The 22798-nt window shown below is 30.9% G+C and overlaps 1 protein-coding gene across 6 annotated transcripts in view; it reads right to left on the bottom strand.

Annotated features, from left to right (window-relative positions):
- Window positions 1-7199: 7199 nt before the first annotated feature.
- Window positions 7200-22798, bottom strand: part of LOC126737075 (V-type proton ATPase 116 kDa subunit a 1) — a 49609-nt gene continuing 34010 nt past the window's right edge. For all 6 annotated transcript variants that reach the window (XM_050441767.1, XM_050441771.1, XM_050441768.1 and 3 more), the window contains 8 exons: window positions 20986-21276; window positions 16760-16967; window positions 16552-16699; window positions 16372-16499; window positions 16076-16317; window positions 12788-13019; window positions 7694-7865; window positions 7200-7589 (listed from right to left, as the gene is read on the bottom strand). In XM_050441767.1, the coding sequence (XP_050297724.1) occupies window positions 7487-7589; window positions 7694-7865; window positions 12788-13019; window positions 16076-16317; window positions 16372-16499; window positions 16552-16699; window positions 16760-16967; window positions 20986-21276 (1524 nt within the window). In that variant the 3' untranslated portion in view covers window positions 7200-7486. The remainder of the gene's footprint in view (window positions 7590-7693; window positions 7866-12787; window positions 13020-16075; window positions 16318-16371; window positions 16500-16551; window positions 16700-16759; window positions 16968-20985; window positions 21277-22798) is intronic.

Below are 22798 nucleotides of genomic sequence, written 5' to 3'. Positions count from 1 at the left end.
ACGCGATTAAGTTTGGTTAGGATTTTACCTTGAAATTACGTAACGGGAGTGTCTGTTGCAAACCAACCGTATGTAATGTGCGGTAGGCTAGCACACCACAAAACACAAATATAGAGAAACGCAGGTTGCCTTGTTAACGGGAAGAAATTCTCTGCGCCTTTGCTGAACGTGCAATAATTCGAACTAATTTTGACCATTATAGCCCATAACTCTGTTGGTAAACCAATCAGATTTGAAAGCGTAAATCCGGCTCTAAATTTGAATTTAATTAAGCGCGGGAAATGCGAATTCTAAGACGACTTGAAAGCCCAAATTGAGAAAACTACAAACACTCGAACAAAGAAACATTCGGAATTGAGAAAACCCCATTTTTTCCAATTTAAATATTGCAGAATCATATCGTCTCATACATCGTATTCGTAATAATTATATATTATGCTATTACTTTTTATACACGGCATGTAAAAAATAAATTTGACGATGGTTTATCCGGAACGAAACATACGGAAAATCTCTCAGTGCTGTTTTGTAGAACTTAAAAAGAGGCCCGTAATTGAGAAAGTGTCTTATCCATATCTCCTTAAATATCGCCAGAAAAAAAATCGTCAGATTTCGGAAGCTATTCGGATTTTAAAACTTCGTAACCGGCATATTGTTAGGCTTGAAAATGCGCAATTTTTCTCTAATTTAACCATCTTCGTATGTCTGTATGTCTCTTTTGTTTTCCAAGATCCCCATGATAGACATCCTTAATTTATCTTGGACGCACTGTTAATTTATGATATAGTAGAAATTGTAATTGTATTAGACATGTTCTGTTTTGTATCTCACATGCTGCAATAAATAAATAATTACTTCAATAATAAAAGTTTAAAAATAGTAAACTTGACTGAACTTCTACATAGAACAAAGAGTATGAAAACCCCAAAATTCCATTTATATGGATAACTATAATATCCTACAAAAAATCCGCAATCTTAAGCTGAACATGGGGTTGTTCTTGTTTAGTCATAAGTATGATTCTTGTCCCTTAAATATTTGTAAATAGTTAATCGAGCTTTTACCTTGTCTACAGATTTAAGAATATCATGCTCCAAACTCCAACAGAAAAGAAAAGTTTTAAAATTGATCCTCTAAATTATCATTATTGCTATACTTATCCAAAATCCTATACAGCTGATAATGTATAATAATGTATATTACTTCAATTAAAGAAACTAATTTACTTGGAGGATACGTTAACCTTTGTGCAATATCATAACTTTAACTCAACTATCTTTAAGTTGGACAATTAAGTACTTTTCTGGTATGTCATTTTAAATCAAATTTTCATTTGGACACTCTCTGCAACTATTAAGATTTAATTTTGTTAGAATTTGTATAACTTGCCACATAAGATGTAACAGTTTCCTGGCAAAATTTTCCTTAGAACATTAAATACACTATTGGTACCTATTAAATGTTCCAAGATGGGAACCATGTCCAAGTCATGAAATTTTCGGTGTTGTTTTATATCAAAGTCTAAGTTATTTACAAATTCATCAAAAGAAATCCGTTTTAAAACTTTTCAAAAATAACCAATCATTTTAGTTTTAAAACTTTTTGATATTGGAGAACTAAGATTATTTATGACCAGTGTTTTTAATGCTGCAACAGTTAGAATTGGAAACTGCTCTTATGGTAATTTGCCCTTCTAAAAATTTGAACCGATTACTGGGTCTTCACTTCCAATCAATTATTTTCCACTTTTGTAATTTTGGCAACAAGTCAGCCCTTAATCCTCAATGAGGTAAATCAACTGATAATGCACAGCGGTGTGTTTTTCATTACTATTAACGAACTATGAGCTGTTAAGAAAATAAAAAAAAGGCTAGAGCTTAAGTGTAGGCAGATATAATATTACGTACCTACCCTACACTACCTTTTGTCGCCTAGAAATCACGTAATCTTTTAACTGCGCACCTTTTTCTATCGCCATTTATTGTCCCCTTCTCAACTTGGGAGCAATCTACAGTGGGGCACAATACAGGTTGGGGAATCGATCATTATTCATAGAGAGGCGAAATATGGCCACGCGCACGCATGCTCCGCCCTACATCATTATTTTTCAGTACGAGGTTATTAAGCGCCTAGAGAAATTAAAAGAAAGCATCAAGAAAAAAGAAAGCAAACTTTAATTTCTCTATGAGTAAGCCTCTGACTTAGGAGTAGTAGTAATTCATCTGAAAATACAAGACTTTGTTAACAGTTTTCATTGTCGCCACTGGTCTTCGTCGGAAAATAGAGTTTTGGAAGATTTGATACATTTGTACCTATGTTTTTTCCAGATACTGGTAACATTCTCCAGCACTCTATTGTGTTGAACCCACTTTTAGGGCACTACACACCATTTTTCCCATCGTTTTAGTTCATGGACCCTTTCAATAGAAGTTCTTCCACTTTAGCGTTTAACAGTCTTGAAGCCAAAGGGACGTCTCAAAGTTCGAACCCATGTTTAAAACTGTTTTTTTTGCAAGTAATCGGTCTAGCTTCAATTGTAATTGAAAACAGATCCCTGTATTGTAGATACTGATGAATTTTCTTCAGAAAACCACTTAATTAATAACTCTTTCGGAAGGAGAATAAACAGTCTTAAGTTAAGGAGATAATAGCGCTTTAAAATGCAACAGAGCTATAAAAAATAAACAAGTGATGTGGCGATTATTTAGGACGATGCGTAATCTTCAGTGCCCCAACCTCTATATGCACCAACAATGCTTATGTAGTGCGTTTTATAAATTTATAGAGCACTTAAACCTTATAAAATATGTAAGAAGCTATAAGGTAAGCCACCAATAATTTATGCCTCAGTCATAGTTTCGCATTCGTTTTATTGCAAAATTATTTCCTTTTATCAAGTATAGTGCATTACCATGTACATATGAGTTTTGCCTCGTGTCATCCACTGATGCACCCTGAAAATGGTACGGCAAAGTCGTGCAGGTTCGATAATACGTTTAGGAAAAATATAAATTGATCGTCATTTTATTGAAAAAATTAATGTAACATGTACATAATATACAGAGATAAAATTATTATTACCTTATTATGCAACAGTTAATGAATAAATGAAATTACAAACAAACTCACTTATCTGGCGGCGACTACACCTACTTTGAATATTAGTTTATTATAGAATTTAAACTTTATTAGGTATGTAAAGAGTATGAAAGGCCACATCAACGATCAATAGTTTTATAAAGATCAAAAAGTTTATCTACGGTTACCGACGCACAGTATTGCAACTTATAGGGAAATCAGGATAAAAATCATTATCTAATTAAAAGTTAAAGTAACCAATTTTTTGGTTTTATTTATATATGAATACTTTTACCACAGATGTAAATAGCTCCGCACAGATATACTCCGTGCGGAGCTATTTACATCTGTGCTTTTACCAACAACCTATCAAATTATACATAGTTTGAATAGAAATTGGTGTCTTTATACAGGGTGAAAAAAAAGAAGTTATTTACAACACTAAACATCTTCGGGTACATTATCATTTTCTAAAAGTAACGAATCTGTTTCTATATGGTCACTTAAATATTCTACAATATCCATATCCCACGTTATGGGTTTTATTTTGTTTTTTTGACAGATTTCTAAGATAAGCCAAGTTAGGGTCGGAAGTTATCAAAAGGGTTCTAATGAGGTCTGTATTGCTTTCAATTCTCGATACTTTTCGTGTGTGATGTAAACGAATTTTTCTAAATTCTTTGTGTCTGGCTTCGAGAGCACCTTCTGCCAGCTGCCCTACAGGGAGTTCAAAAAAGCTAATAATTTCGCAACCGTGCCTTAAAATTTTTATGAACAGTACTAGGCATGTAGTACCATTCATAAAAATTTAAATAAATGCTCCTAGTATCAATAAGTAAGGACTGAAATTTAGGTACGTTAATCTTAGAACCTGAAGAAAGTACTCTTAAAATTAATTGAAAGTTTTTAATTAGAGTTGAGTCGATACCTGTTATTTCAGAGCTAATTTCTACGTTTTTAAAAAATGTCCTGGCAGTATTTCCATCATTTGTGGAACCATACCCGGGCTTTGGCTTATCGACAATTAATCCCAATTTGTCTTTAAATTCTAACCAAATTCTTTTTTTTTGTATTTTCAAAAATTTCCTTACTTTCACCACCTTTTACTTGCCACGTTTTTAATGTAAGCGATAGGCGATGTGCAATACACACTCAAAAAAACGAATCCAGCAATGAAGTGTCGATAGGCCAAAGCGATAGTTTTCAGCATTTGGTGTTCTTTGGAGCACTGAGTCCTGGTTCATTTGCCTTCGTGTGGCTCCACGAATAATGCACCTGGATGTAGAACAGGTTTCTGAAAGGATATTGGCCACACTACCGTCAAACATAGTGAATAACATTTCGTCAGAAACATTTAAATTTTTTTCTGAAATAAAAAGATGGTAATTATTAAGATTAGTTATTAATGACTCAATTTCGCCATGAACGGTTCGAACAACATCTGAAGTTTCTTTTGTAAATTTAAATGCAATTGGTCGACAATACATTGTTGATGATGAACGTGGATTAGACCATATACTTTCTTCATTTTCATTATCAATTAATCTAAGAGGAACTAATGCGACAAGAAACATGTACTCATCTGTTGACAAACTATCTTCAAATTTTTGCTTATAAAGACTATGCCCTGAGCTACCGTCAAACCCCCATTTGCAAATTAATTTAAAATTTTTGTCAGAATGTATTATAATATCCTGAATTTTTAAAATACTCTCTGCAGTTTTATTTAGAAGCTCTTGAAGATTAACTTCAGCTGAAGTGTCAGTCACAATAATTTGCGAGGGTAAAAATGTTTTTTTACATTCAAATAGAGCGCGATAGCTCGAAAAACAGTTTGAATGCAAAGAATTAATCTTAGAACGCAGTATGTTATATCTCTCAAGCGAAAGGTTCAGCCTAAACCTAAACCGTTTAGGTCGTGGTAAAGTACTAATGCGTCTTCAGGTGTTAATTTTTTTGCATGTGAAGAAATTTCCTTTCGTTGAGAATTAATCCTCTCTGCCGCAAAACATATTTCTTCTGGCGTATAATTTGTCAACAACTCTTGTACTTTGCGCAATTTGGTACTTTTTGATGCAGCTTCAAAAGGCACATGCGGTCCACGACTAGGTCTTGGTTGAGGATCCACTTCCATGTCAGTTGCTTCAGTTTGAATATTTGGTTGAAGATAAGGTAAATGAAGAGTGTTTTGTAACCATGTCGAATGTTTTTTAAGAAAAGCATCTCGGCGTCTTCCACAATTGTTCCACATTCTTTCTAACGAAACAGAAAATAGCATTGCTTCAATGTCACTTGAACAATTATCTACAGCAAAATAAGTTTTAATTGTTTCCATTATTCCTGATGCCTTTTTATTTTTTTCGCAACTTAATCATTTTTCATACAGGATTGTATTAGGTATGGTTTTTTCTAAAAAACAAAAATTCCGCAAAAAGTGATGGGTGTCATTTAAAAGCAAACACTTTGGAGGATTAATCCTAAAAATTTTATGAAACAACTTTAAACTACTTTTTGTAAATCTTGATGAAAGTGAGAGAAGGGGTATTTTAACACTTTTAATTATATATCTGCAAAAGGCTTAACATGAAAATGATAACTTACCTTCGTTGTTCACATTTAAATGTACAAATTAAAAATATATTAACTTTAAAACACTAGTGCACACTACAACAATTTTATTTTAAACTAAACTTCTAAAAATAACCACAAATCTTTATCGGTATAAAATGTTTTTATTATCTTACTCGGGTATTTTGCTAAACATAACACCAAGAATGTTTTAAAAATTAAATACTTTATTTGTGCATTTTTGTCCATTGGTTGCAACACTGTGCTACGCCTCGAAATTTAGCTACACTTTTTTAGACGGAATTCGCCATTTAATTTCCTAAACATTTCTGAAATACTCTGTAAATGAATTTTTTTGGATTGTATATCAATCGCAAAGTTTAAGCAATCAATAACGTAATAAGTGATTGCTTAAATAATATACATGAATTGTAAAAACACCAGGTTTGCCGAGCCTTCACGTTTGATACCTGCAGTAAAAATATAGGTTAACTAACAAGTGACGTCACGCGACGTATCTGTCTGCGGGTGGCGTTTTGGTGTAGTAGTATAATTCACTTGTAAAAAAACATATATTGAAAAATGCTTTCTGGTGTAGGCTTGTTATCGCATGTTATTAAAATTTTGTATGCAAGAACGTCGTTGTCTCGACTCACAGTGCCATTACACAAAAAAGTCGAAAACACAAACGTAAAATAAATATAAATTGGTGATCGCCAATGATACGTTCGCTCATATTTTCACAAAATCGCAGATGTTGATCTTTGTCCACTTATAGTTCAGGAAGTGATCATTGAGCGAAACAGTAACTCCAGCCAATAAATACCTTAATATTAGACATACTAATACTTACCATGCATGAAATTTGCAAACTATATCCATTGAGCATAGAATATCATCTATGTCATGTAATGGATATAATTTAAATCTTCTTTTTTGGTCATGGGTTTTACGAGTTATCGTCGGATATACAAAGTTGTTTTTTTAGTAGAGAAATTTCGGTTCGTATTTACCCGCATCTTGTCTTTTTTTATAAATTTCTAACTAAAATCAATACTTTAACAAAAAAACTGACAAGCAAAAGCTGACGCAAATCCAATACTTTATTTTCAAAAAAGAGGTCGTCAGTGGGATTTGTCCTGTGTCTCCCAAAAATTAATTTTAAAAAGATTTGTTCTTAATCTTTCTATATCCGTTTCAGACACACTTTTCCATCCTAAAATACCATAAGTTAAATGAGTCTGTACAACAGACATAATATAAAATTCCCAAAAGTATGCAAATTTTGGGAGGGCTTAACTTTTGAACTACTTCATCGACATGTAGGTTCCATCTAAATAAATTAATAATTTTCATATCAAGGTATTTAAAAGATGTTGCTTCTGGTATTTTACTATCCGCAATCTTAATATTTACAACCTATGCAATTGCAATTTCTGTATGTTGAAAAAGGGTCACAGTAAATGTGACTAGGTTAACTGGCAAGTGATTCCTTATTTGCTCAAAATATTATTTAATGTTTTTTTTAAATATCGTCAGATCAGGTAAATAAATATTGTTTAGATGCTTTTATTTGAGTTGTCTGAATACATTTTATATATTACACGTTTTTATACTAATTATGGAATAATGCGATTACATTTGAAAAACTATGTAATAAGTACTCTAATAATCAACACGTTTCCTCGGAATTTCATTTTAACAATCATTTCACAAGCGATGCTATAACAAGAAGAACATTAATTTTTGTCTGTTAAATTCTACTCCATATATACGGAACATTAAAAAAAAAACGGTATAAAATCAATTAACTAAATTAATCTTTACTTCTCCTAAAAACTTATTCTTCTTTAACTTGACCAGCGGACTCCAGAATGATTTCGAACGAGAAAGGCTGGAAAGCATAGCCGGATCCTGAATAAAATTTGGAGCAAAACTCCACCCTAAAAATATCAAATTAAGTAAATAATGTAATTCTTACAGTCTTTGGAGGATGTAGCATCTTAAAACTTAACTGACTAAATTTCGTTCTGTTTTTGTGACTTACCAATGCAGACGCAAGGTGTGCAAGAACGCAGAGAGACCTTCCATCAATACAAGAATGGAAATGGTAAGAGTACCCCAAGCGGCAAATATAAGGTAAAGGACCACGCCACCGGCCCAACCTTCAACCTTTAAGCCTTTGCTCAAGACCATTTGCCATAGTACTTCAGATAGTTCTGAAATAATAAATAAATATTTAATTTTACATACCTGTAATAATAACGTTAATTAAAGATGCGTTGTCTAATAAAATAAAACTTCCGAAATTATTTAAATTATCAAAATCTTCTTTCTAAAATAGAAATAGCTAAAAGAATTACATTGCCATGCCAAATAATTCTCAGTTTTCTAACAGAGTAAGTCATTAGAGACTATGCACTTATTTGAATATGTATACATTTTTTCAAATTTGATGGACCACCAATTTAGAAAAAAATATTCTGAACTATTGCACCGAACATAAACTAGAAGGATCACTCTAAGCGCCGCCCAAAATGTTGCCTTTCTCACTCGCTTTCTGATGCTACTCTTTTTTGCTGCCCGGTGGAGAATTTAGGTCTCATTCGGCCCGTCGATGTTTGTGTCCGCGTACAGGCTTACTTATCGCATAAAACTTTTGGTGGTTAGTTATACAGGGGCGTCTTCAATATTAGAACTATAATAGCGTTGTGCGGAAATTTTGGACTTTAAAAATGCCGGCGATATGTTGCGTAGATGGCTGCAGGAGTAAAAGGGAACCGGGAAGATCATTCTTTCGATGCCCGAAAGATAAAACTAGGTAATATAATTTAAATTAATTATCTATACTTTATTTATTAGCTTATCATACTATTCTGTTTCGATATTATTTTTTTTTTAATTATACCTTTAGATGTGAAACTTGGAAACTCGCATTAGGGTTCCTAGGTAGCCATAAATATGCCCAATTAACACCTGAGCAGTGTTATAATAAATTAATTATTTGCGATTTACACTTTCCCCTGGACAGTTATATGAAAAATAATGTCAAGAGTTACTTGCAATATAATGCTGTGCCTTCGCTGAATTTGCTAAAAAATAGTAAGTATTTTAACCTAAATTAAAAACTCCTATGCCATTTTTATAGACAGATTTATATTTTTAGTGTATACCTCTGTATGTTTAAATTTTAATAAATATTTTAGATGAGGTTAGAGATTACAAAGAGGCCGCTGTGCAAACGGAACAAGATCAAAAAGATGCAAAATCATACAAAGATGTTTCTCTTCAAACACTTGATTTTGCAAGAGGTCAAATAGAAGGTATTTACACATATTATACCTAAATTACAGTATAAGCAGGGGCGAGCTTAAATGCCCAATAATATATAGGTATAAATATTACGATATTTTTTTATATATTTTATTTTATATGTAAATATATTATTTTCAATATTCATGTAAAATTTTTAGAGGTTACTAAAAATTAATTTTAAAAGCAAATAATTAGGCATTTAATAAGTTTTTTTTTTATTTAACTGCCTTTTTATATTTCACTGTTACCGAGTTCCATATGCTGAGTGTTGTTATCACATTATTATGTAAATTTTATTAAATATTTAAAAAATGAGTATATTAACGAAGTTATTATTAATTAAGTGTATGTAATATTAGGTAGGTAGTTTTTTGGTCAGTTGAGAAAAGAGCGTGAAAGGAACGTAAAGCTAAGATTCGGTTGTGTACATTCTAATAAACTTAAAGCTATCTACCAAGTGTTTTTCTTACAGTTATTTGTTCAAAAGAGATACTTAATAATATTCTTTCAATTTCATTTTAACAATAATATAAAGTGCCTTTAATTTCAAAAAATTCCATATTTTATATTACACGCCGCCCGCCGCGATGTACGAAAATATTTCTTATTAAAAATGTTTTAAACACCCCCCGTATCGATTTATTCCAGCCACATTTCTATCCTCATAGTGAAGCGCCCATGTTTAACCCTCGTATCGTAAAGACTTGCCGCCGAAACTAAATAATGATTTACGACGGCGTAAAAAAGTCGGCACTGTTTAGAAGTCCCTACTTCAAACGGCCGCAAGAGAGTGAACCTACTGTCTTATTCTTTATACTGTGACTATTGCAACTGGGCATGGTGATATAATAATATAGTCCCACTCAGATTCCAATACAGCAGTTTTTTTATTGATACATGTTTTGCGGGTTTTTTTAATTCCTGCATTGAACAACGTCATTTTTCATACAATTCATACAATTGTGTACAGATATAAAATGATTGAGTCACAGATTAGTGTCACAAATTAGGGATCTTGAAGTAATTTTTGATACCGAACTAAAATTTAACAAACACATTGAATTTATTACGTCACAGGCATATCAAATGCTGAAGTTTGTGGTTCGAAACTCTCATGGTTTTCAAAATGAATGAACTTTAATAATTCTTTATAATGCATATGTAAGAAGTCGTTTGGAATATTGTTCGATTATATGGAGTCCCTTTTATGCAATGCATAAAAATACCATTGAAAAAAATACAAATAAAGTTTTGAGGTACCTTTATTATAAAAAACATACTGTATATTATTTTAATATCCCGTACGTTATTTTAATCAATGAGTTTAAATTTATTTGACTTGAAAAAAAAGGAAAGTGACCGAAGCAGTATTTTTGTCAGTTAATTTGGCAGCCAATAGATTGAGCCTATCTTGTTAATCAGTTAAACTTTGGTGCCAAAATAGCTTGTTGTACACTGTGTCCCAATTTGGTTGTATTTGCAGGTTATCTCTGTTATTTTTAAAGATAGAGATGTGCGGTTTTCGCGAACCTGTGTCACTTTTTTGTAAAACTTTTATTGCCTTTATTATTTATGTTAAATTTATTCAGTTGTTACAATATTTTTTTTAATAAAATTGCTTAAAACAAGAGTTTTTGTATCTAAGACTTTTAAATATTATATAATTAAAAGGTTTTTATTTGGTTATAAAAACTTCTATCACGGTATGATTGACATCTTTAAACAGCCAACTTCAATTTTTTCTGTTTCATGGCCAACTAATGTTTCTTTCGCTATGATTTGTTTTTTTTTGCATATTTTGGCCATTTATCATGACTTAAGATACCAAGTGTTATATATCATTTTAATCGGAAAAAATAGCGCAATTTATTGGTATGAAAAAATACAGGGTGTTCTATTTAAAAAAATGCAAGTTTGGGTCATATCTCTTAAATAATGCCTTTAATAAAATTTTTGACTACGCCACTGAATTTTATTTAAAATTATCTATCCATAGCAGTTTTTACTTTTTTTATAACTTATATGGTTCGTGAGATAGAGCAAGTCGTCAAAAAGTGAACATTTTCAATTTCACCCTGTTTCTCAGAAACAAAAAAAGGTATCTCAATTCTGTTTGCGGCAATAAAAGTTTTACAAAAAAGTGACACAGGTTCGCGAAAACCGCACATCTCTATCTTTAAAAATAACAGAGATAACCTGCAAATACAACCAAATTGGGACACAGTGTACAGAATGTTTTCGTTGTTTAATAATGAGTTAAAAGAAAGATATTCATTTGAAATGGGTTTCAACAAATTTTGCTCAAAAACCTTAAGTAACTGTAGTATTACTATTATCAATATTAATTTTTTTGTTGTATATTTTGTAAACCGGTTCAACAATCTTAATATATTTTATTGAATGGGTAATTTTTAATATGATATTTGCTCTGTGCCTTATGCATACATTTTTGTTATTATGTACATTTATTAATATTTGTAACCTATTATTGGGTGAAAGCCTCTTAATTACTTAGTCAATAAATAAATAAATAAAGCCATGATTCTGCTTGAAAAAACATATTTTTTTTTTAACTTCCGGTTGAACTGGAAACACCTACAACTTTATCATTTTTGATGAAACTATATATTTTTTATGACATTCGTCGCGCATTAATATTCTCTTTTCAGTGACATATTACAAACTGATATTTAATAGACGAGTCACAGTTAAAAGTGAGTTGTAATGTAAATCATCTAGATGGCTATAGACATCGCTTTAGCAATCGTTTTACCTAAGTGTGTTGGTATTTAGAAATTGAAGTCCTCATGTAGGAATATTTAATTGCCATTGTCTGTTGTTGTCAATAACCATTAATTTAATGTTATTTTTTTGCAAAAAACAATTCACTAGATATTTTAAAATATAGGATAGAAATTGAAACACTTTATTCAATATGAATAAAATGCATTTAGTTAAACTCTGTTATAACATTTTAAAAATATAAAATTATCGTCTAAAAAAAGGGGCAATTATTCTTATTTTACTTCTAAAGCCTCTTTTATAAGCTTGCGAATTTAGAAACGCGAATTGCGGATAATGTTTCTATTGGCTGATTTAGACTTAGCCATCTAGATGATTTACATTAAAAGTCCTTTTAACTGTCGCTTGTCAACTAAAGGTCAATTTGTGATACGTCGCTGAAAATAGAATTTTAATGCGCGGCGAATAGCATAAAAAAATATATAGGGTTCCATAAAAATAGGAAAGGTGTAAGTATTTCCGGATAAACGGATTCATAGCTTATACACATATCCAAAATTTAAAAAAAAAATAATAAAATATAGAAAAAAATAAAAATTAATAAATTAACTCGAAAAAATTAAACTTTGGTATATACTACATCGATCACATTCTTAAGTGCATGCATATGAAAATTATAGTCAAGAATATGTTAACTTCTTAACAACCAATGCCTTGACGGCGGCAGTAAATTTAAATAGGCAGCTATGTATAATCAACACTATCTCTCTTCAACATAATTTAATATTGAATCCAAATAAATATCACTAGTTGAAAATAACACAACTAGAAGAGCATCAAATTATTTAAACTTTTAAAAATTAAATAAAGTATACTGAACCTATTAATTCAATATTATCTAAGACCTACTATTTTGGAACTCTCAAATCTACGGTTATATCTTAATATACAACATCGAATAACATAATAAACCAAAAACGAAAACATAAGTAAAAACATGGCAAGGCAGCAATGCGAACCATATTGATTTGAATACAATGATTTACATTAGACATGTATGGATGAATCTTTATGTTAAACTTACGTGCATGAGCCAGTGACAATGCCCACAATCGAAGATAAGAAGCAGTGTGCGAGATCGAGCCCAGTACGTATTCGATCGTGTGGATTCCCTGGTGGATATAAATTTCTGACATTGGTTCGTCGTCATGTTCTCCGCCTCCCTGCTGTGCAACTGCCGTCTGTGACGTATTGTTATGTATTGGCTGTTCCGCGTCACCGTTTTCAGTAGCGGAGTGTAGTTGGTTATGATTTACCTTTAAATAAATTAAATTAAATAACTATCCAATATTATTAAGTGTAATAGAATAATACACGTGTATTTATTTATGTCGGGTACAGTTTGGTTATTACAATAACGTAGTACACACATTTTTTTTTAATTTATATACCCTAATGGCGTGATAAGTTGTCCTTTCAACTCAGATCTAAAAAGCTGAAGTTAGCTGTAAAGTCTTATTTAATAAAAACAGTAATGAATCTATAAAAAGCTTTGCGTCTAGTATATGCATTCAGCATTTCATAGGTAGAAGTGTCTACTATTCGAATACATACGTATTTTGTCGATAGAGGGTAGAAACGAATGTGTTTTTTCTCGGGTAACACTGTGTAACGAAAAATCTGAGCAAATCGGCTTCGATGTAAGTGTTGTAAGTTGGCAAATAAGTTCTATGGTGAGGATTCTCTATCTCGTGCGCATATTTTCGAATCGTGTAAATGGTTTTTCTGAAGATTCATGCTAACAAATTAATTTTAAATTATAAGACTAGGAAAAAACTTACTGAAGCTTTTGTTTTATCCATTATCCAATATTGTTTAATAGTTTATTTTCCCTGTTTAGATCAACAGGCACAGTACCGTTTACAACGTGTTCAAAACACCTGTTGCCGATTTATTTTTAATTTAAGAAGGTTTGATCATGTCTCTCAAGGCATTTATAATTTAAAATGGCTCAAAATATTGTATGTATTTAAGTTTTTATTGTCTACATTTCTATACCGTTTATATAATACCCGAAGTCCCAAATATTTGTATGAAAAACTTTTACCTAGAAATCGTGTACTACATAGTCGAAATATTAGACATAATACCCTCACTATGCCACACCATTCAACTGCTCTGTTTACCCGTTCTTTTACGTACAATATTGTTCTTTTTTATAATAGTCAAAAACTTATGTTTAATGATAGTTTGTATACATTTAAAAGAAATTTCAGAAATTTATTTTTGGAAGAACCAATGGGATGAGGTATCTTGTTTATCGTTTATTGGGGAACCGCTAGTATGGAGGTTGGTTGTTGTTACTTATAGTGAACTATAATGTATAATTATAGTTGCAATTATTATTTATTTAATTAATTTATTTTTAAGTTTTTTTAATGAAGGTTAAGAGTTTAAGAGTAGCTTGTAGCTAATCTTCGCCTTTGTAAGCAAATAGGCATTATTGTATCAATTGCTGAATAAAGACATTTTATTTTTATTAAGTTCAATTGCTCGAGGTTGGGACTCGATCTCATGGTTACCTAATGGCAACACTAGGCATGGAATGTGAAAGATTACTTTAATACACTTTATAAAAGGCCCTCTAACATCTTGAAGTAAGCTTGATTCCTATTCTTTATAAAACGTTTTCTCATAAGGTTTTTAAGGCAATTTTTCACAGTTAATTTTAGGGCCTTAGGTTAGATCTTATGCATGGCCCTAAGCTAGATTTTATGTCAGGTTTTAAGCTGAGTCTTAAGCGAAGTATTAAGTTTTAAGGACCATTCCAAGACTATCCCGAGCCACCTCAGATGCTGTTCCAATTTCCCATCATGAATTAGAGCTTTATCGGGATTTATTGCTCCTTCATGACCTTATTGATTGGACTTTAATTAGCTGCTGTCCATCCAAACCAGATAAAAGGAATGTATAAGCAGTGTCATTTCTGATTTGTTATTTGGATTTCGGGACTAGTCATATTGGCTAATATATATTATTTAATGGCTCCTTAATTTATTAATTATTGTCTTGTGATTAACGTTCTTTCTTGGCAATTTACAATGTAATGTAATTTGCATATCTACCTAAGAAATAATTTTTAATTTTACTATCCTGATTTTCATGCAAAATTATACATAATGTAAGCAACCGCACTGAAAGGTATATTTAGTTTTTACTTTAGTGTACTGTGCGGTAGGTTACTGACTTTGACCAAAGGGTAGTTACATACTGCCGGGTTATTGATTTTTTTTATAACTTTGGTGCATAGAGTTTTGATTTCAGGGGTTGCACTTTAAACAAGAAATTGTCTTATAATTTTTGCAACAATGATTTATATAAGTGAAAGGTTAAACAATGAACGAACAGTGACCAGCATTTGCATATTTTTATAATACAGGGTGTTATAGAATAATGTGCTGATCCTTAAGGTGATTTTAAGAAGACAAGTTTAAATAAAGCTATGTTCTAAACTCCTTAACTTTTGCGGTACATGGTGTTAAAATCTTACGAAGAAAAAATGTTTCTTCATTATAACTTTATCAACTTCCTAGTAGCGTCCGTACAAGAACGTAGACTAAATATTTTTTTCAAATATTATATACGCCACCGCTTTTCCGTAAAATATATTTTTTTTTAATCCCCACCCATTTTAGGGCAAATTTGACTTTTTTCCGTCCGATATGCGATTAGCGCGGAAAAACAATTAAAATATTTTTATTCATGGTTAATTTATTAGTAAAAATAAAATTTATTTATTTTATAAACACACATAAGTACATTATTTTACCATTACATTATAACAACTCTAATTATAGAAGTCGAACAGTACTAATAATAGCTTAAAAAAATTTCATACAAGGTCTCCCAAATTTGTCTCTAAGGATGACAACACTGTGTAGCTCAAAAGTTAGGGAGTTTAGGATTAGGCTTTATTTAAACTTTTCTTCCTAAAATCATCCAAGGATTAACACCCTTAAGGATCATCATCTTATTCTGTAACAGCCTGTATAGTGTTGTTAATAATTGAAGCTTATTTTGTGTTTTACTATGTGTTACATTTCTTAATCATCCTTTTTGTTTATGTGAGAACCAATTTTCCCGTTAAAGGTTCTTACAACTGTACAACGCTTTCAATATTTTTCACAAATTAAAAGGTAAGCATCTCTAGAATAATTCATGCCAACCCACCACCAATTAGTGTTCTCCAGACTGATATGCTGCCGATACCATATGTGCCACTCTATTAAAGACTTTCAACATCAGTCAATTTTTATAAAAAACAGAAATCTAATAAAAAGTGGTTACCCAATATTAAATAGAATTGACTTACATTTCGAAGTTCAGCTTGTTTTCTCGCCCTCCTGATCATTAGCGGTTTAGCAAGTAACATCCATGGAACACAAAGTAAAGCGCAAATAAGTAACAACTTTTGGATTATTCCTTGTCCGGCATACAAATAACCTGTCTGACATCTGTCTTCATACACAGGATCCTTATTTAAAATCATTCCAATAAACAGCAAAAGGATTGATGGGGCGCACCTGGTTCCATAAATAAATTCTTCATCTGTATCTAAATTAAGATTTAAATTCATAACATTTCATTAAAATCTACTAATACACTTACCGATCCTATTTGCATAGTACATAAACCATTTAATAAACATCATCAGGACCATGTAGAGGAACAAAAAACATAAGAAAATAACTTGGGGAATAAATTCGCAAATAATATTTAGACGGTTATTGAAATGCCTGAAAAAGTTTATGAGTTAGTACAAAAAACCATGGCCAAATAATAACTTACATATTCTTAATGTAGCTAATGGCAACTCCAAACAACATGTGAAGGATACCAATAATAATCGAGAGCTTCATTTTAAAAGAATTGAGAAAGATAATTTTATTTTTTGCTAGTTGCCATACAGGATCTAAACCAAACACATATGGGGATTCTGCAAACATTTTTAACGTATTACCTTAAAAAAAATATTCAAATATCTGATGCAAATTACCTGAATAATCGTCTGTCGCTGGATTTAACATATGTTCTGATTGACCAAGACCCTCGACATAAGAAGTATTTAAATTTGATACTTTCCAACTGGATCCGAAAATATTCAGGGACTTGGAAAAAACGTCGTTATATATCAGACCGGTGTACATAGAGAATATGCCCATCAGTAAAATTATGTATCGGCCACCAAAGAATATGTTCCAGATCTAAAAAGATAATTCATTATTTTTTATACGGTGTTAAAGGTAGTGAAATTAATTAATTGTTTATAATAAGCGTTTGGATTATATTGGCAGGAGTAGACCCCTAAAGTTCCATAATTGTTGTATTCCGCGTTTGCATTTCAAGTTTCTTATAATCTCTGTAATTTGGGAGTACTCTCAATTTTTTAAACATTCCCGTTCATATTTATTTATTTATTTAGAATCCTGTCGAGTTACTTATTTTATTGGGTATTACGTCACTTATACCAAAAATCAATTTAGAAATTACTTTAATTTGAGTTCATATTTCTTTTAAATACGTGAATAGGTCTATTTTCTTCTTCTTTTCAATTTTTGAGCGTGTGAGATAGTAATTTCTAGATTGATTTTTGCTATAAGTGACGTAACACCCAATAAAATAAGTAACTCATTATGAATTCGTCACAATACAGATTTTACTTAAAATCCTGCCAATACAAACGTAGATACATAATTTTAATCAAATAAAATTTGACTAGTAAATAGGAGAGGTAGCATAAAAAACAATAATACATAATATAGGATACAAGAGCTGCATCTACAACAGTGACACTCTTATGTTTAATCTTAATTTAACCATGTTATGCTATTATGATATTTTTAATTAAAGTTGGTAGCATATTTATTACATTTGGCCCTATACAGAGTGTCCCATAAATAATAGCAAATAATTTAACAGCAATTTCTTTTTAAAAAGAAATTGAGGTTAAGTTAAATTTTCCTAGTCTGAAAGTCAAAGACAACCAAGAAACAGGGTGATAAACTAAAAATGTAATTTCTCTTGAATTTTGGCCATAAATTTAGCATTTATTCTTCGTTTTTAAAAGTATGTCGACAGAACTTTTTTAGGATTGGCATAATTTAATTTTCTATTTAAAATATGTATTGTGCAAACAGTTTTGCTAAAAAACTTCACTAGTCTCGCTACGATTGACCCTTTTCGAGATTAAAAGTTTTTTTTTAAACACAGATTGCAAATCTAAACGTAAACCCAGATTTGGTGGCACTTTCTATAATATCCAAGAAACAATTACTTAATTAATTGCAATAAAAAGAAAAAAATACGCGTTTTGGACAATTTGCAGTTTAAATTTAAATGATTTAATCATTTTTAAACAGCAAAAAACTATAAGGTAAATTAAAAATGCTTTATTTTATTAGTTTTCTAATTCTTAACTTTCATTAATTTACAGTCTCCGAATCCTCCTTATTACAAGCAAATAATTTTCCTGTTATACATGAAAATCAGTTTTTCTTTTAGTGTTCTCCTGATGATGGACATTGCTATGTCCGAAACACTTGAGGAATTTTAGTATTTTTTTAACTTTTTAATATGTAGAATAAACAAGTAGATAGAGACCATGTATTTTATTTATTTTTTGGACTTATTTGATAAGAAATATTTTATTATTAAAAATATGTCTATTTTCATATATTTAATTTTATGTACCTTAATTACCTTTATAGCGGTTAAAGATTTAACTACGGAAACGTTGTTTCTAGTTAAGATTTTCAGTTAAGTAAAATATTGAAAACAATAAACGAGCTCAGAGGTCGTTAGATGAAACCTTAGCTTCTTCACGACGTATAATAAAAGGTTTTACTTCGTATTTCTTTTAAATAAGTGAATAGGTCTATTCTCTACTTCTTTGTAATGATAAAGCCTATGAGATAGCATATTCTAAATTATTGAAATGGTGAAGTAACACTCAACTAAATAGGTAACTAATTATGAATTCGTCATAAAAATATAGGATCTTATTTAATTATGGACTTGACAAAATTAAGAATAGTTTTTGAAGAATTGTACAGGTCCTATATCAAAACTTATTATAGTTCATCTCTATAAAATCTATTTTTTTATAATAAAGCCGCTTTATTGCCAACTTGCTGCGCGTGCGAACAACTTTGTAGAAGTTGAAGAACTGGTTTTATTAAATGCAACCAAATTGCTTGATATTATTCTTATTAGACCAATTCTCTCTTCAAGTACGGAGTTTCTCTTTTACCAGGTCGATAAAGATATAATAGAAAGTGGAAGATCGTTTCTTTTTTTTACGATTTTATACACTCAAATTGCATATTCCAATGATTCATAATCACAGGGAGAATAGTAAGAATACCTTTCCCGCCGAGCATTAAAGCAGAGTTTCAACTGACATTTGATTTATATTTAAATTAATTATCACAGTCTCAATTGGATGTAGTTATGCATAACGCGACCAAGCGCCAGAATGACAATTGTGGGAAAACACAATAAAAAATCGATAAAATCTAATACAGATCTAATTTTTGCAAGCTATATCCAAGACAGTATTTTAAATTATACTATGTAAGCTTTTAGCAAAAAATAATAAATTTTAGAAGTTATGATAAAAAATGTCACCTAGTCTGGTTATGCTTTTTTACTTATTATTAGGTTTTTTATTTTACAAAATTGAACCACACGCCAAGCTTGTCACATAGCGCGTTTATGCAATGCCATGTATTTTCTTTTTAGACTATATATCTCGACTGACAGCCCTATTTTTCATTAAGGTAGTTTATGAACAGCTGAAAATTTTGTTAGAAACACCGACTTGAAAATGAAAAGTGACTATTTAAAACCCTTACAGATCTTTTACAAAATCCTGCAAAAAAAAGTAAAAAGCACTTTTTCTTTTAAAGTAAAAGAAACAACAAAATTACAGTAAAACTAAACCATTTTATTTACTAACATAATAAGCAAAGCAAATTACAACTGCATAGGTATATCATACCTTGAAATACTTTTTACTTTTTAAACTAAAGTTTCTTTGTAACAACTAACGATTACGTGAAAAATTCTATTACTGCCCCATTTCATAGTAGCACTAGATAGTTTGGTATCTACTTACCTCTAAATTTATTTCATATGCGCGATTTAGTATATTAGCAGTCCGTTTCAGCATTTTTTTAAAATTTGAATTAAATCACTCAAAAAACTTCAGTTAATATTTCCTAGCTAAGTTCGGTAAATGCATCTGCGAGAAAAATGATCAAAATTTGACAAATATCACGTGATATATTACCTATTTCTTATCTATATTTGGTATCTACTTACCTATTACTTAAATTCGGTGCCAGATCACGTGACCGAATTTAACTGCTATTTGCATTACTAAACCAAGCGCCCAGTATGATGGCGTTTAATTGACCTATGCAATTTCGTGGCATTTAGTCGTTTTATGCAAAATGCAACTAGTGTTATAAACCGTTTGGCGCTTAGTTTAATTTAAAATATATCCTTAACTATAGATTTCTAACGCTCGAGATTTTTTTCGTAGATAAATATGGTATTTGGCCGTCAGATGACACAATAATACCAAAAAAAAACGAATTTGGCGCTTGGTCGCGTTATGCATAACTATGTCCAATTATTAGTTGTCCAGTATTTTGTAAAAAATCAATTACATACTTCAAAGGACAACTCAATGTTTATCCTATACGCTTTAAAAAAGCTGTTTTTGTACGCTATAGATTTGCCTAATATTTTAAATTCTAATCTGTTTGCTTTTAGAAGGTTCGTTCATATGTATTTGTTTATTTTATACAGCAGAATTTTATTATTTATTGTACTTTAAAATACCTACCAATAAATGTTATTGCAAAACATGCAAGTCAATAGTTTAAGTATGATTATGTTAACTAAAAACCAATAGCGCTCTTTTTTCCAAACACAAATCAATTATTCCTATGTAACCTATAAATACAATAATACTTTTGCACCAAATTGGGTACTCAGAATATCACACCTTTTTATTTGTTATGACTTTTATGTTGAACTTTATATTGGCACAGCGATTTTCTTACCTGTAGTACCGCTATTCGAAAACATTTAACAGTTTTCGAAGATATAATATTTAGATCTTTATATTTCAAACAGAATGAAGCAAATTACCGTTTTCTGCGTCTCTACTTTAAGTATAATAAATCATTAAATTTTAATAGAAATCATATTTACCTCGTTATCAGATTTTTTGGCGGCTAACGGCTTCTCTTTTAGAACCATCCAGGCACCGAAGATGGCCATGATGAGACCGTGCCCGAAATCGCCAAACATGACAGCAAACAAGAACGGGAAAGTGATAATTGTGTAAGGAGTAGGGTTCATTTCCCTATACGACGCTATACCGTACGAGTCGTATAAAGCTTGAAAAGCGGTCGTGAATTTGTTCGTGTGATTATAAGTTGGCGGATCTTCGGACGTATCCATCCTATTTAAAATCGGCGGTACAGAGCTTCCACTGCGTTCCTAAAAAAAATACAATCAAGGCGTTACTACAAACGTTAGCCTATTATAAGTAGTCCAAAAATCTCATCCATTATTCTCTAAGAGACCAACATACAAAATTGACGAAAAACAAATAAAAACACAAAGTCTCGGTCTCACAACATGTAATTAAACGGGCTACACGTGTTTCCTCTAGTTAGAGCATCATCAGGCCTAAAATAAAAATACTACTTAAACAAGACTAAAAACTTACATAAAACAATAAAAACCTTTAGAAGCCATCCACACACTTCACAGTACATAAATAAACAATAATTTTAAGGTTATAAATTGTACAAAGCAGAAAATAAAAAAAATAAAAAGTGGGACGCAACAACATAGACTCAACGAGAATCGAACCCGGTACAACAAGGTTATAAGTATAAGTGTAAAACCTCTCGGCTATACGGACCTAATGCTAAAACAACTTAACATGTTATTAATGTAAATTGAAGAAAGTGACTACAAGGAAAATGTTAAACGATACTTAGCTAAATTAAATTGTTAAAAATTAAATTAGGTTCAAAAGTAAACACGTCATTCACACACACGAGAACAGGACTCTTTTTAGCTTTCGTAATTTCCATTTTCTCCAGAAAGTACCTTCTATATCGCTTTGAGACCGTGACTTTGTGTTTTTATTTGTTTTTCGTCAATTCTATTATAAGTAGGTTGTGGGTTTATTCCGAGACCTATAAACTCAAAAGTTTGCCTCACGCTAGCTTTATAGCGAAGAAAATGCGGTCAATGATGCAAAGATTACTGTGATGTATATTATTTTTCAAATTCAGAATACGAAAGAAAAATTGCGTTGGCCCCAAATTCATGTAGACGTTATGTCTATGGAGTAGGAGTCTATGCCAAGTATCATCATATTACTTCGACAGATTATTATGTTAATAATATCCATCCGAAATTTAATTTACGTGTTGGTATAAATACTTGGTTCGGTATTTGGTGCCTCGGGAAGGGCTTCGTAACCTGAATCTCAGGAACGTTGTTAGATACCATATTCCTACTCACAAAACTAAAACATTTAAAAACTGTTCTACGTACAGAGCCATAAGCTTTTTGAATTCTGAATTTTATGCATACAGAGTAATATTTTTATTTTAATTAATATATTTTTTTAGTCTTTAGGTAGACTAAAATATGTTTATGAAATATATGACATCTTGTCAAGTGCAATTTTAGTGTTTACTAATATTTTAGATGTTTACTGACGATATTTCTGAAAAACTGCATTTCAATAGTGGTTGTTTATAATAAGGTGTTAATTAAAAAAATAAAGCAAATGCAAAAAATATTAGTTTGGTCAAATAGGCTTATAAAAAAATCAAGTAATAAAATGCAATGAATATTATTTTTCCGTGATTACTTGATTAAAAATTAAAACTTTCAGCGCATTTATGGCATCCTATTTGAAAATTTAAAAAATTGATTTTTTCTAAGAGTATGAAACAAAAAGTGGCAAATACGGTATCTTTTTGATACTTGACATATT

This window comes from Anthonomus grandis, chromosome 6, assembly GCF_022605725.1.
Source record: "Anthonomus grandis grandis chromosome 6, icAntGran1.3, whole genome shotgun sequence".
Taxonomy (NCBI): Eukaryota; Metazoa; Arthropoda; class Insecta; order Coleoptera; family Curculionidae; genus Anthonomus; species Anthonomus grandis.
Note: the sequence above shows the minus strand (reverse complement) of the source record. Positions and strands in the feature narration are given on the sequence as shown.